This window comes from Mauremys mutica, chromosome 13 (assembly GCF_020497125.1).
Source record: "Mauremys mutica isolate MM-2020 ecotype Southern chromosome 13, ASM2049712v1, whole genome shotgun sequence".
NCBI classification, from domain to species: domain Eukaryota; kingdom Metazoa; phylum Chordata; order Testudines; family Geoemydidae; genus Mauremys; species Mauremys mutica.
The window spans coordinates 33,295,875-33,309,812 of NC_059084.1; the positions used below are offsets into that span (position 1 = coordinate 33,295,875).

The following is a 13,938-nucleotide window of genomic DNA, read 5'->3' on the forward strand; positions in this document are numbered from 1 at the left end:
TTTGGGAGCTAAGGTGGTGGGGTGTTACTGGTTAAAACTTACCCAGAGCAGTGGTGGCCTGGAACCCATCAGCAGGGTGGGCCCGTCTGGGAAAGGGCCATTTCCCTGGGATCTCTTTGGGGGCTCTGGAGCTGGGAGCATGGAGCCAGTGGGGAAATAGCCCCAAGGGTTAGGATGAGGGGGAGCGACTGCCACCTGCGGGACTGGGTAGGCGGGAGAGGCTCCCTGTGGGAGGCAGGGAGGGGACCCCCCCAAGCAGAGAGGAAGTGGGGGCGGGGCGATGGCCATGCATGTACAACCTCCCCCCACCGAGGTCTGTGTGGGAGCCTGGGGCACCCTTAGCTGAGTATTGATGAAGATACTAAATAGCATCGAGCCTAGAGACCCCCTGGACCTGACCGCGACTCCATGACAATTCGATTCCTTTTTGCTTTCTGTTGGTTCTAGTCCCTTTAACGAGGGCGAGGTAGGTTTGAGACAAATTGAATCATTCAACTGCGCTTCAACAACCCAACAGCGGCTCGCTCAGCCCGTTCCCTCAGGCACCTGCTGTCACCCCAGTCCCCTGGGCACCTGCTGTCACCTCTTTCCCTTGGGCTCCCGCTGTCACCTCTTTCCCCGGGCATCTCCTGTCACCCCAGGCACCCACTGTCACCTCATTCCCTCGGGCACTCGCTGTCACCTTCCCTTGGGCACCTGCTGTCACCCCAGGCACCCACTATCACCCCATTCCCTCGGGCACCCACTGTCCCCCCTTCCCTTGGGCATCTCCTGTCACCCCATTCTCATGAGCACCTGCTGTCACCCCATTTCCTTTGGCTCCTGCTGTCACCCCATTCTCGTGAGCACCCCGTCACACAATTCCCTCCGGCTCCTCCTGTCACCCCATTCCTGTGAGCACCCACTGTGACCCCATTTCCTTGGGAACCTATCACCCCATTCCTCCAGGCACCCGCTGTCACCCCATTCCCTTTGGTTTCCACTGTCACCCCATTCTCGTGAGCACTCCCTGTCATCCAATTCCCTCAGGCACCCGCTGTCACCCCATTCTCGTGAGCACCCGCTGTCACCCCATTTCCTTTTGCTTTCAGTTCACAGCGGATGCCAGACTGAATACTTTGTTTCAAAGGCTACAACTAGTTAGCGCTCTTCGGTAGCTTTAATCGAAGACTAAGGAGATGTTCGCTGGGACATCAGCCATGAGCTCAGCAAGCCAGGGTCTCCCCGAACTGAGTGCAACTGCTTAGCACTGGGCAGCGACGGGGTCCCATTAACACCGCAGACCCTGTGGGCTCGTTTATTCCAGCTGAATTAACTCACATCCGCAGAGTTACCCACCCACCCACTCGCATGGGGCCCCCTGTGGCACCCTTCTTCCACCAGGGCCTGGAGCCTCCCCCTCCCGCCAGAGGTCACGCCCTGGCTTGCTGCTGCCGGGCCCGGGAGCACCAGGCACTAGTCATGGAGTCTCTGGTGGCGGACGAGCGCCGAGCTCTGGCTGAAGCCGGCACCACACTCATGGCAGGTGAAGGGCCGTTCCCCAGTGTGGACGTGCTGGTGCCGGAGCAGCGCGGAGCTGACGGCGAAGCAGCGTCCGCACTCAGCGCAGCGGAAGGGAGCCTCCCCGGAGTGCCTGCGGCGGTGCTGGCGGAGGGTGGCGTGGGCGGCGAAGGTGGCCCCGCAGTCCCGGCAGGGGAAGGGGCGCTGGCCGGCGTGCAGGCGCTGGTGATGCTGCAGGGTGGCGGCCCGAGTGAAGCCCTTGCCGCAGTCGGAGCACTCGAAGGGGCGCTCGCCTGTGTGCAGCCGGCGGTGCTGGATCAGTGCGGTGGCCTGGGCGAAGCGCTCCCGGCACTGCCCACAGCGGAAGGGGCGCTCGCCAGTATGGGTGCGGCAGTGGGCCGCCAGGTGGGCGTTGCGGGCGAAGGCGGCCCCACAGTCCTGGCAGGCGAAGGGGCGCTCGCCGGTGTGGGAACGCTGGTGGCGCAGCAGGTTGGAGCTCTGGCTGAAGCCCCGGCCGCACTCGGCACAGCGGAAGGGGCGCTCCCCGGTGTGGGACTGGCGGTGCCGGGCCAGGTCGGCTTTGGTGCCGAAGCGCCGGTCACAGTCGCTGCAGCGGAAGGGGCGCTCACCGGTGTGGGTGCGGCGGTGCTGCACCAGGTTGGCGTTCTGGGTGAAGCGCTTGCCGCACTCGGCGCAGGCAAAGGGGCGCTCACCGGTGTGGGTCCGCTCATGCTTCACCAGGCGGGCGCTCACGGTGAAGCCGCGGCCGCATTCGGCACACACGTAGCGCTGCTGAGCTCCTCGGGGCTGGGGGACGGGCTTGGTGGGGGTCTCTGGCTGCTGCCCAGCACCACTTCTCCTTTCCGACCGGCGCAGGCTCCCGACCCGCTCCGAGCGCCGGCAAATGTCCAGCTGGGCTCCTTTGGGTGCCCCGTCCACCTGGGTAGCCCCCTCCTTTCTCACCTGGTCATCTGCTGAGACACAGATGTGAATAGCTCCCTGCACCGGGGCAAAGGGACCCTGCGGGTGGGGGTGCATGTCACTAATAAACCTCTGTTTGTAGAGCTGGGAACCAGGGTCTCACCCCAAACCCGCCCCAGGGGAGGACAGAGGAGCCAGTTCTGCCCCATATCCTGGCTGAGCCCCAGAGACAACACAGGGAGGTGGGGTTCCCCCAGGCTAGTGGGGCTGTATATCAGGCCAGGTGAATACAGATGGGTCATGCTGGGAGCTTTGCAGCAGCTTTGGGGCCATTCTGTGCCAGAGCTGGGTTAACCCCTTCCTCACCTGGGCTCGTACCAAGTGGCATCTCCTCTTCCTCATGGCCCTGGGAATCTGCAACCCGCAGCTCCTCCCCACGCTCCATCTGGGAGTTGAGGGCAGCCTGGGACAGGGGAAGGAGATGGGAGAAGTCAGGTCTAAACTGGATCCTCACGGCCCCGGCCCCATTTCCAAGCCCCAATGTCTCTGGACACAACAGTTCTAGATTCTGCGTCTGTGGCAAAAGGCTGCCACCGTATTGCTCCGCAGCCCCCAGCTCCCCCCGGTGAGGGAGCCCCTCGGGTCGCCCTTGGCCGCCTGAGACAGGGCCCCTCTCCCCAGCTAGCAGCCTCTGTGCTGCACATTCACGAAGAGAAGGGACTCACCGTGCTGCTCCCCGATGCGCCACGAAGGCAGGCCACGCTACAGAGGCTGGGAGACGCCTGTCGAGAAATAAGTGTCAGATCCTGGGGAATCTCCAGGGGAGCAGCACCCAGGGCTGCAGGGACACTGGCAGCTGAGCCCCCGGGGACTGTCCCAGGCTGGGAAATGAAGCTGCCCAGCCCCAGGGAGTTAAGACCAGCCCAAACCTCCCCTTTCTGCTCCACGTGCCAGGCCGGATGAGCTGCTCCCATGGCCCTGTCCAGCCTCACACTTGACCAGAGGTTGCTTTGGTTTTACCCGAGGGTATTTCATAACAATGTTACTTTTTCCTTCAGCTTTTGGACTGGGGCCGGGGGGACCAAGGGGACCTGGCCCGCGGGAGCCCCCGGATGGTGCATGAGGGGTATGTCCCACACACCTGAACGGGGCCTCCAGGAAGGCAGCCAGGCTGCACTGGGGGACTCCAAGCCCACTGCTCCCCGGGGCCGTCAGTTCTGGGGTTATCATCTCATGGCACTTGGGCACCAGCCTGGAGCCAGTTAACCCAGGGGCATCTGCCCATCCTCTCTCTCAGCCCGGGGGGCCGCGACCCGGGGCTCTTCCATCCAGGAAGCCGGGCAGCCTGGGCGGGTGGGGTCCTGCTGGGGGGCAGGGGCAAGGAGACAGGCGCCTCCCTTGGCACCATCCCTGGCCCTGGGGAGAGCCAGGCCCTGGCGGGCAGGGAGGCAGTGCCCGGGCAGGATCCGGGGACGCCCCACTGCTGGGGGGGGAGGGGAGACAGAGGGCAGTGCCCAGCCCCCAGCCCCTCTCCGCCAGCAGAGGCTACAGCCGCCCCCCAGCCTGGTGCAGGGAGCCCGGCCCCGATCCCGGGCCCCGCCCCCCGCAGCTCCCCCAGTTACCGGGGCCCCCGGGCTGGGGCCGCGTCCCCGGCGCTCGCCCCGCGGGGCCCCGGGCGCAGCCGGCTCGGTGCGCGCTGGGCGGGGCGGGACGTGGGGCAGCGAGCGCCGCAGCTGCGCTCCGGAGCCAGCCCCCTCTGGCGGCGCCTGCTCCTGGCCGGGTCCGCCCGCGGGGCTCGGCTCTGCCGCCGGCCAGGCCCTGCCCATGGCAGCCCCGAAGAGTGAGGGGGCCTGGGCTGCCCCCTGTGCAGCCCCCCGAGGGGGTCTGGCTCGGCTGTGTCGCAATCTGGCTCTATTCGGGGCCCTATCCATGGGGGGCTGCGGCGTGTGGGGGGGCTGCTGCCTGAACCCCGAGACTGAGATCTCGCCCCTATTGTGCTAGTTGCTGCAGACGCTGACCAAAATCTGGGGCCCCCATGACACCAGGTGCTGCACAGCCCCTCCCCAGATCCTGGTGGGGGAGATGATCCAGCTCAATAATTGCTGGTGCTGAATGAAAACAGGAGTTTTGTCAGGCTTTGCAGCGCCCTCCCTGCCCCCATCCCGCCATGATCAGATGCCCCAGCTGGTTATGAGCAGGGTTTGGTGCCAGGTTTCCAAGCACGGGGTGCTGCATGTCCAGGGCCGGCTCCAGGCACCAGCATAGCAAGCAGGTGCTTGGGGCGGCCAACAGCAAGGGGCGGCAATTCGGCAGCGTGTCCCTCAGTCCCTCTTGGAGCGAAGGACTTGCTGCCGAAGAATGAAGTGGCAGCGGTAGAGCTGCCACCAATTGCCGCTTTTTTTTTTTTTTGCCGTTTGGGGCTGCAAAAATGCTGGAGCGGGCCCTGTGTGTCTGAGTTAATGCTGACTCCCACTTGTTGAATGACAGTGAGGAGTTGGAATTATTTACTCACAGGTTCCATCAGAGATTAGTACTGTACAGCACTGCACAGCTTACCACCCTGTGACGGCAGATCCAGAGCTGCTAGAGCTCCTTCACTGCATCTGTGATGTCATAGCGATACACGCTTATCTTACCTGGTTTATGGGTAAAGGCAGGATTATTTACAGCCGAAAGGACTAATAATTCTTCAAGATAATAATGTTCACTGGCTCTTTCTTCCCCCATAATCAGTCTTCCCTGTTGATTCCCTAATAGAAAACATCTGCTGGAACAATCCTCCCTTATCAGTTTCCCAGGTTTATATATGCTTATGTAAGCAGTATCGATATCTATGTGAAGGGGATAGTTCCTCGGACTAGCTGGAGTTTTATAGACACAGGGAAGCCACAGATGGTTAGCTATGGCATAACACACAGAATTCCTGAATAGGAATCCACTCAATGTGCAGTGGCAGGCAAAAACGTGAACAGAGTGTTGGGAAGCATTAGGAAAGGGATCGATAACAAGACAGAAAATATCATATTGCCTCTGTATAAATCCATGGTACACCCACATCTTGAATACTGCAAGCAGATGTTGACGCCATATCTCAAAAAAGATATATTGGAATTGGAAAAGGTTCAGAAAAGGACAACAAAAATGATTAGGGGTATGGAACGGCTTCTGTATGAGGAGAGATTAATAAGACTGGGACTTTTCAGCTTGGAAAAGAGACGACTAAGGGGGGATATGATAGAGGTCTATAAAATCATGACTGGTGTGGAGAAAGGAAATAAGGACGTGTTATTTACTCCTTCTCATAACAGACAAACTAGGGGTCATCCAATTAAATTAATAGGCAGCAGGTTTAAAACAAATCAAAGGAAGTATTTCTTCACACAACGCACAGTCAGTCTGTGGAACTCTTTGTCAGAGGATGTTGTGAAGGCCAAGACTATAACAGGGTTCAAAAAAGAACTAGATACATTCATAGAGGATAGGTCCATCAATGACTATTAGCCAGGATAGGCAGGGATGGTTCACATTTTGGACCAGATCTTGTGCTCCACTTTCCGTATGAAGCACCTGGCATTGGCCACTGTTGGAAGACAGGATACTGGGTTAGATGGACCTTCAGTCTGACCGAGGATGGCCATTCATATTGATTAAGGTTACTTATTGGTCAAGGACCAGTGTTCTGGGCCCTAGAATTCACACATACTCTTTGTTAATATCCTAGAGATTCTAAATAATAATTAATATATAAATGAATCAAATATACAGAACAAAAAGGACTAAAAGAGTGAATATTTACTAACAGGTAACAGGTATTAACAATATATAGCTAGAGGGGTGTACGGGGTTAGATAGAACAAAGGGTGTAGGGGGGTGGATTTATAGATAGAGGGAGGATGTATGGGTATAGGGTCAAAGAGGTTTGCTGTGGCAGCTGGTCTCAGTGTGATGTCAGCCCTGAGGCTCTCACGGGGTTCTGGGGCAGTCAGAGGCCTGGTCTCCAGTGAAATCCAGTGGGGCTGGAGCCCCTCCCTCTGCACTGCTCACTCTGGTGGAGTTTCACAGCCAGCCCCAGCTCCCAGAGTCCTGGGATTGTGTCTCTCGTCACAAGCACAGATCAGGGCTGTAGGGGGAAGCCTGACAATGCGCCACAGACAGGCACAGGCTTCCAGCTCAGACCCCTGACAGCAAACCTCCCCACATGTGACCTTACAATGAGCTGGTGTTTGGGGGCTGGGGCTTGGCCAGGTTGCCTTTCCAGCTCCCTGTGCTCTGCCTCGCTGCAAGAGGGCCATCTGCCCTCTCCCCCTGCCAGGGGCTGCAGCCCCGTACAGGGAGCAGGTCATGCTGGGAGAGGTAGTTCTGAGCAGCATGGCCAGGACAGCAGCCAAGCGGCATGCTGGGACATGCATCCCGGACTTGTCGCAGGGCATGGTGGGAGATTCCCTTGGATGCAGGGCATGCTGGGAAATGCATCTCTTACTGAGCATGATGCATGCTGGGAGATTCCGCTGGAACACGGGGCGTGCCCGAAGATGCACCGCCCACTTGGGCCAGGGCATGCCGGGAGATGCGTCTCTACCGGAAGTGATGCACCTGGGAGAGGCCTCTTGGGCATGGTGCATGCTGGGAGATGTAGTCCTGAGATGCTCAGCGCTAACACAGGCAGAGTTTCTCAGGTGCAGAAGCAGTATCTGTTCAGGTGCCCCTGTTGTGGGATCCCCATGCAGCAGCCCCCCCACCTCTGCTCAGGGCAGCGAGGTGCCCAGCATGGCTTCTGCCTTCCCTGCCCCCTCCTGGGGCTGGGCATGTCTGTGATACCCTGACCTGGGGTGCTGGGAAACTGAAACACACTAGCAATAATGCACACCTGTACACTAGCAATAATGCACACCCCACAGCTGGGCTCTTTCTGAGCGGTTCGGCATGGAAAGCTAGCATTGCAGGGTATTAGCTGAGCACACATGCAGGATGGGCTCACAGACCAAACTCTGAGCATCGGTGGACAAGCTCCGTAAAATGTGGTGGTCTCTAGTGAGGTTCTGCGGGGATCGTGCCAGTCCTGGTGCAATTCACCATGATCTCCAGTGGCGGGGAAATCAGTGTAAACTCACCACTGAGAAAATGAGCGGAGAACCCAAATATCGGCCCGGAGAGGATACAGAGACATCTGGGGGCCTGAGTCCTGGACAGCAGCCGCCCTGGAAAGGTCTGAGGGGGCACAAACCCAAGAAACTCGCCGTGAGCTCCCAGAGTCATGCTGTGCACAGTGGCACAAAGGCTAAGGGGAGGCGCGGATGTCTACACGGGGCAGTGAGGAGGGAGCTCTGTATAGCTCATTGGGTTGAGATGGATACTGGAGCATGGGGCCGCCCCGCTCTGGTGGCCACATTGTGCAGGGATGTGGAGGGCGCAGAGCAGAGCCACATCAATAACTGGAGCGGCCTGGAGACCAGCCTGTCGGGAGAGGCGGGCACAGCTCACTCTGCTCAGCCCATCCCCAAGCAGCCAGAGCGGAGACTCGCTCGCACTGTCCAAGGCCCAGCCCAGGGCAGAATCCCCCGGAGCGGAGAACGCCAGAGGAGCCGGGGCCTGGCTCGGAAGCCAGACCGAGCCAAAGCAGAACTAAGGCACCGGGTCCCCCAGTGCCGGTGAGGAGCCCCCAAGGGCAGGGCGGGGGAGGATCCGCCGCTGCCCGGCTCCAGGGGCCTGGCTCCAGACGCTGCCTGCGCTCGCAGCCCGGCCAGGAGCAGGCGCCGCCAGAGGGGGCTGGCTCCGGAGCGCAGCTGCGGCGCTCGCTGCCCCACGTCCCGCCCCGCCCAGCGCGCACCGAGCCGGCTGCGCCCGGGGCCCCGCGGGGCGAGCGCCGGGGACGCGGCCCCAGCCCGGGGGCCCCGGTAACTGGGGGAGCTGCGGGGGGCGGGGCCCTGTGCCCGGGGAGCCGTGGGGGCCCATCTGCCCGCGGGGTGGCCGGCGGCTCGGGGCAGCCTAGGGAGCGATGGTGCGTGTGTGCGCGTGGGGTGAGGGGTGTGGGCGTGAGAAATCCCGGCCCAGCCACAGAGGAAGTGCGTGTGCCCGACGGTGCAATGATGTGTCTTGCTTTCCCCGGCGTGAGGGGTGGGGGTGGGTCTCCCCTGCACAGGCCTGGGGTGGGGATGCTGCGGAGAGTGGTGGCCCAGGCCGGGCCCCGTTTTCCCCTCCTTCACTGGCCTCTGCTCTTGTTCTTTCCTTTGAAGCAGCAGGCGGTGTCCAGCGTCGCAGCCCCGATACCAGGCTAGATGGGCCCCTGCTCTCACTGGGCCTGGCAGGTCCCGAGCAGCAGCTTGTGCATCCCCCAGGTGAAGCCATGTGTGTAGCTGGCTTGGGGGTGGGCTTTCCAGGGTTGTGGGGGTCTGTCCCCAGGGGCGGGGCAGTGAATGTGCTGTGTGTGGGGAACCTGCAGACGTGCCCGTCTCTCTGGGGGGGAGCAGGGACGGAGGAGATGTGGGGGGCTGGAGGGAGTGGTTACCAAACCAGAGCAGACTGGGGAGAGCAGCCAGGACTGAGTGTGGGAATCTTGTTTCAGAGCCTGGATGTGCAGGGAGGTGGCCAGGGGCATCTGCCAGGCAGAGCGGACCCCGTACGGAGACCCAGTGCGGGAAGACATGCAGGAGCCCAAGTTCACAGCTGCTGTGGGTGAGAAGCCCATTTCTCTCCTTTAGCAGGAGCTTTGCGGGCTCTGGAGGGCAGGGGGCAGTGTCAGAGCCAGAGGAGGCTGGAGACCGGCCCCGCTGGGCACCCGGATGCTCGAGAGAGATTGTCCTGTTGCCCCTCGTTCCCGGTGGAAGGAGATTCTGAGACAGTGACGTGGTAAAAACGTGCATCTAGGGCTTGTGTTCACCTGGAGCTGGGCTGGAGCAGAACTGCGCCTCACTCTGAATGTACAGGCCCTGGCACTGCTGCATGTTGCAGTTCTGGGTGGATCACCCCAGCGGAGCTTTCTGTCACCTCCAGAGAGGGACGGGACTGGCTCTTGGGGGAGCCATTCAGGTGTATGGCAGATACTCAGCTGCTGTGGTGCTGGCAGTGGTGTAAAACTCTAAGCCAGCCAGACTGCTTTGTGGGGTAGCTATCCTTGTTCCCACCCTGAATTCATCTATCCGCCTTCCAGCCTTGGCACCTCCTTCAGCCCTTTCCTGCTAGAGCAAAGAGCTGCCAGAAATCTCCTCCCCGTGGCTGTGCTCGGCTACCCAGCGCAGTGCTCTGTAGCCCCAGCGAACCATCCTGGTCAGACAGTTCTCAAGCTGTATCGGGAAACTAGGTAAGATGTTTGTCCCGCTGCTCCAGCCCCCCCTTACCCTCCTCTGGTGGTTAGAAACCTCTCCTTCCAGCCTGCATTTACTCCTGGCTGTTTATCCCCGTTTGTTTTTGTGCCAATGCTATCTCTTAGTATCAGGACCCCTTCTTCCTCCCTGGTGGTTTGGGTGCCAGCCACTTGCTTTACCAGCTGGCAGTTGAGATTTCCTTCCAGAATCCCTGGTAAAGGTCCTCAGCACCATTGTGCCAGGAGAGATCCCTCCTTGCATGAGGGTTCCCCCATTGGCTGCTGTTCTCTGAGATCTGCTCGGCTGTGTTCAAGGTGTTGGTATTGCAGACATGAGGAGGATTTGCAGAGCGGCCGAAGGGGCTGGGATGTGCCCGTCTCCCGGTTGGTATAATAACAAGAACTGAGGGCCAGATTTCAAAAAGATCTGGGCACCTGAGAAGCAGATAGCAGCATCCCCTAGGCCCCTGTTGGCTTTTTAGGTGTCCAAACAGCTGTCAGTCTGGACCTGGGTGTCTAAATCCCATGAGCTGCAGTGAATCAGGACCTGCAGCCCTTTGCATCTCTCTCAGTGCCGGCATTCCGAGAGTTACTGGTGACTGCGACTCCCAGAGCAAGTGTCCCTATCCCTTAGGCTGCTCTGACGCTGCCCCTTTCCACTCCCTGAGGTTCCCGTTCTATCTGGCACAGGGACGGATTAATCTCTGGATTTACTCTGTGTCCCAGCAGGCGACGGAGCCATGAGTGAGAGCGAGGAGGGGGCTCCCTGCCTGGACAGGATCAGGCCAGAGAGCGAGGAGGGGGTTCCCCGCCTGGATGGGATCGGGACGGAGAGCCAGGAGGGGGCTGGGACAGTGGAGCCACAGGGGAACGCTTGCTGGAGCCAGCAGCAGACTGAGGGGCAGCAGGGCATCGGCCGTTTCGAGGTGGGACCAACAATCTGTGCCGAGTGCGGGGAGAGCTTTGGGGATGATGTGGCTCTGCTGGCCCACCGGGGGACGCCCTGCAGAGGTGCGGTAGCGAAGCCGTTTGGCTGTTCCGGCTGTGGGCGGCGGTTCAGCCGCAGCTCCAACCTGCTGCGCCACCAGCGGGTACACACAGGCGAGCGCCCCTTCACCTGTGCTGACTGCGGCCGGTGCTTCAGCCAGAGTGCTCACCTGGCCAAGCATCGGCGCCTCCATGGCACCGCGGGGCTCCCCACCCCGCCAGCGGAGCGCAGCTACAGCCGCAGCCCCGAATTCCTGCGGTTCCAGCGGGCCCACGCCGGGCAGCGCCCCTTTGCCTGTCCTGACTGCGGCAAGCGCTTCAGCGCTGGCTCCTCCCTGGTGCAGCACCAGCGCATCCACACGGACGAGCGCCCTTTTCCCTGCCCCGACTGTGGCAAGCGCTTCCTGCGGGCCCCGGACCTGGCGCTGCACCAACGCATCCACACGGGCGAGCGCCCCTTCCCCTGCCCTGACTGCGGCCGGCGCTTCATCCGTGGCCCCGACCTGGCGCTTCACCGGCGCACCCACACCGGGGAGCGCCCCTACCAGTGCAGCCAGTGTGGGCGCCGGTTCAGCCGCGGGCCCGGCCTCCTGCTCCACCAGCGCACGCACACCGGGGAGCGCCCCTACCAGTGCACCCAGTGCGGCCGCCACTTTAGCCGCAGGTCCAACCTGGGCCGCCACCTGGCCACCCATAGCATGCTGCGGGGGGACCCCACCCCAGGGGGAGAGCCCAGTGCAGAGACCCTCAGGCAGCAGGGAATCGCTGCAGAGGGGGGGGAGTCCCAAGGGGTAAAGGGGCGGAGCTCAGAGGCTGTGACTCAGCAGGGAATCCCTGTGGAGGGGGAGGAGTCCCAAGGGCTAAAGGGGCGGAGCTCAGAGGCTGTGACTCAGCAGGGAATCGCTGCAGAGGGGGGGGAGTCCCAAGGGCTAAAGGGGCGGAGCTCAGAGGCTGTGACCCAGCAGGGAATCCCTGCAGAGGGGGAGGAGTCCCAAGGGTTGAAGGGGCGGAGCTCAGAGGCTGTGACCCAGCAGGGAATCCCTGCAGAGGGGGAGGAGTCCCAAGGGCTGAAGGGGTGGAGCCCAGGCTCCCTGGTGGCTCCCCTGGCGAAGCGCCACGGCTGCCCGGACTGTGGGAAGGGCTTTGCCCAGCGCTCACACCTGCTGGTTCACCGGCGGGTGCACACCGGGGAGCGCCCCTTTCCCTGCCCAGAGTGCGGCAAGCGCTTCAGGCAGAGCTCGGTGTTGGCCCGGCACCGGCGCACCCACACGGGCGAGCGCCCCTTCGCCTGTGGGGACTGTGGCCGGCGCTTTGCGGAGAGCGCGGTGCTGCTCCGGCACAGGGCTGTGCACTCCGGCGAGCGCCCCTACTCCTGCATGGACTGCGGCCGGGGCTTCAGCCTCCGTGCTAACCTCCTCCAGCACCGGCGGCTCCATGCCCGGCGCCCCCATGTCTGCACTGACTGCGGCAAGGCCTTCAGCGAGGCTGCAGCTCTGGCTGCCCACCAGGGCACCCGGCATGGGGCCGGCAAACCCTTCGCCTGCACCGGCTGCGGCAAGCACTTTGGTCGCAGCTCCACGCTGGCTCGGCACCAGCGCATCCACGCTGAGCGGCCCCACGAATGTGCCCGCTGTGGCCGCAGATTTGGGGAGAGTGCCGAGCTGGCGCAGCACCTGCGGGTGCACAGCGAGACCCCCTACGAGTGCGCCCGATGCGGGGAGCGCTTTGCCCAGAGCCACGCGCTGATCACACACCAGGCCTTCCACGCCGAGCCAAGCCACGGACAGCGCCACACTGCCCATGCCCACCAGTCCCCGCTCGCCAAGCATGAGGACAGTATCCTGCCCAAGTCCCCAGCTGTGTCCCACCAGAGACTCCACACGGGATAGGAGCCAGGACAGAGCCCCGGACTCCTGGCTCCCAGTGCCCCCCCAACCCATTAGATCTCATGCCCCTCCTAGAGCCAGGGATAGAACCTAGGAGTCCTGGCTCCCAGCACCCCCTGCTCTGACCACTAGACCAGGGGTGGGCAAACTGCAGCCTGGGGGCTGCATCCGGCCCTTCGGGTGTTTTAATCCAGCCCTTGAACTCCAGCCAGGGAGTGGGGTCAGGGGTTTGCCCTGCTCTGTGTGTGCTGTGGCTCCACACAGCTCCCTGAAGCAGCCGGTGTCTCCCCTCCGGCTCCTACACGTAGGGGCAGCCAGGGGCTCTGCTCGCTGCCCCTGCCCCAAGTGCCGCCCCTGCAGCTCCCATTGGCTGGGAGCCGTAGGGGGGACTTGCCGCTGCTTTCAGGAGCTGCTTGGGGTAAGCGCTACCCGGAGCCTGCACCCTGACCCTCTCCCATGCCCCTCATGCCCCAACCCCTCGGTCCCAGCAGCCTCCCGCACCCCCAACCCCTCATACCCAGCCCCACCCCAGAGCCTGCACCCCCTCCTGCACCCCAACCCCCTGCCCCAGCCTGGAGCTCCCTCCCACACCCTGAACTCCACATTGCCGGCCCCTCCCCAGAGCCTGCACCCCCTCCTGCACCCCAACCCCCAATTTCGTCAGCATTCATGGCCTGCCATACAATTTCCATACCCAGAGGTGGCCACTGGGCCAAAAAGTTTGCCCACCCCTGCACTAGACCCCACTCCCTTCCCAGGAGTCCTGGCTCCCAATCCCCCCCCTCTAACCCACTAGACCCCACATCGCTCCCAGAGCTGGGAATAGAACCCAGGCATCCTGGCTCCCAGTCGCCCCTGCTCTAACCCGCTAGACCCCACACCCCTCCCAGAGCCTGGGATAGAACCCAGGGGTCCTGGCTCCCAGCCCCCGTGCTTGACCCCAAACCCCTCCCCAAGCCTGGGATAGAGCCCAGGGGTCCTGGCTGCCAGCCCCCCCCTGCTCTAACCCGCTAGACCCCACACTCCTCCCAGAGCCTGGGATAGAACCCAGGCGTCCTGGCTCCCAGCCCCCCCTGCTCTAACCCGCTAGACCCCACACCCCTCCCAGAGTCTGGGATAGAACCCAGGCATCCTAGCTCCCAATCCCCCCTGCTATAACCACCTTGGAGCCAGGTTGAGGGGGCATCTCTCTCCCTGCAGGTGCTGTGGAGCTCCAGCCTTTTTGGCGCTAAGGGGGGTGGGCAGCCAGCTCCATCTGAGTGGGGTCCGTGGGGAACGGTACCTTCCAGAGGCGCATGTCACATGATACAGAGGCTGTTGGAGACACTGAATGAAGCAGGTCTA

General features: G+C 62.1%; 3 protein-coding genes across 6 annotated transcripts in view; 2 read left to right on the forward strand and 1 right to left on the reverse strand.

The window, feature by feature from the left end:
* Positions 1–12,733, forward strand: part of LOC123348304 — a 45,950-nt gene extending 33,217 nt beyond the window's left edge. The window contains exons 10-15 of the mRNA XM_044985821.1: positions 448–466; positions 1,384–2,283; positions 3,480–3,547; positions 7,818–8,069; positions 8,984–9,093; positions 10,448–12,733. Of these exons, the coding sequence (XP_044841756.1) occupies positions 448–466; positions 1,384–2,283; positions 3,480–3,547; positions 7,818–8,069; positions 8,984–9,093; positions 10,448–12,597 (3,499 nt within the window). The 3' untranslated portion in view covers positions 12,598–12,733. The remainder of the gene's footprint in view (positions 1–447; positions 467–1,383; positions 2,284–3,479; positions 3,548–7,817; positions 8,070–8,983; positions 9,094–10,447) is intronic.
* Positions 1,141–3,999, reverse strand: LOC123347909 (zinc finger protein 239-like). 3 transcript variants are annotated; one of them, XM_044985099.1, is made up of 4 exons: positions 3,720–3,999; positions 3,147–3,204; positions 2,788–2,884; positions 1,141–2,471 (listed from the first exon to the last, which is right to left on the reverse strand). In XM_044985099.1, the coding sequence occupies exons 1-4, from the start codon at positions 3,827–3,829 to the stop codon at positions 1,456–1,458; spliced, it is 1,281 nt and encodes a 426-aa protein (XP_044841034.1). In that variant the 5' UTR covers positions 3,830–3,999; the 3' UTR covers positions 1,141–1,455. The 3 variants fall into 3 exon arrangements, with proteins under 3 accessions (XP_044841034.1, XP_044841035.1, XP_044841033.1); XM_044985100.1 differs by having other exon boundaries at positions 3,147–3,203; positions 3,563–3,995; XM_044985098.1 differs by lacking the exon at positions 3,720–3,999 and having other exon boundaries at positions 3,147–3,545.
* LOC123347910 lies at positions 7,319–9,713 on the forward strand. 2 transcript variants are annotated; one of them, XM_044985102.1, is made up of 4 exons: positions 7,319–8,069; positions 8,655–8,756; positions 8,984–9,093; positions 9,569–9,713. In XM_044985102.1, the coding sequence occupies exons 1-4, from the start codon at positions 7,438–7,440 to the stop codon at positions 9,598–9,600; spliced, it is 876 nt and encodes a 291-aa protein (XP_044841037.1). In that variant the 5' UTR covers positions 7,319–7,437; the 3' UTR covers positions 9,601–9,713. The 2 variants fall into 2 exon arrangements, with proteins under 2 accessions (XP_044841037.1, XP_044841038.1); XM_044985103.1 differs by having other exon boundaries at positions 8,658–8,756.
* Positions 12,734–13,938: the final 1,205 nt, after the last annotated feature.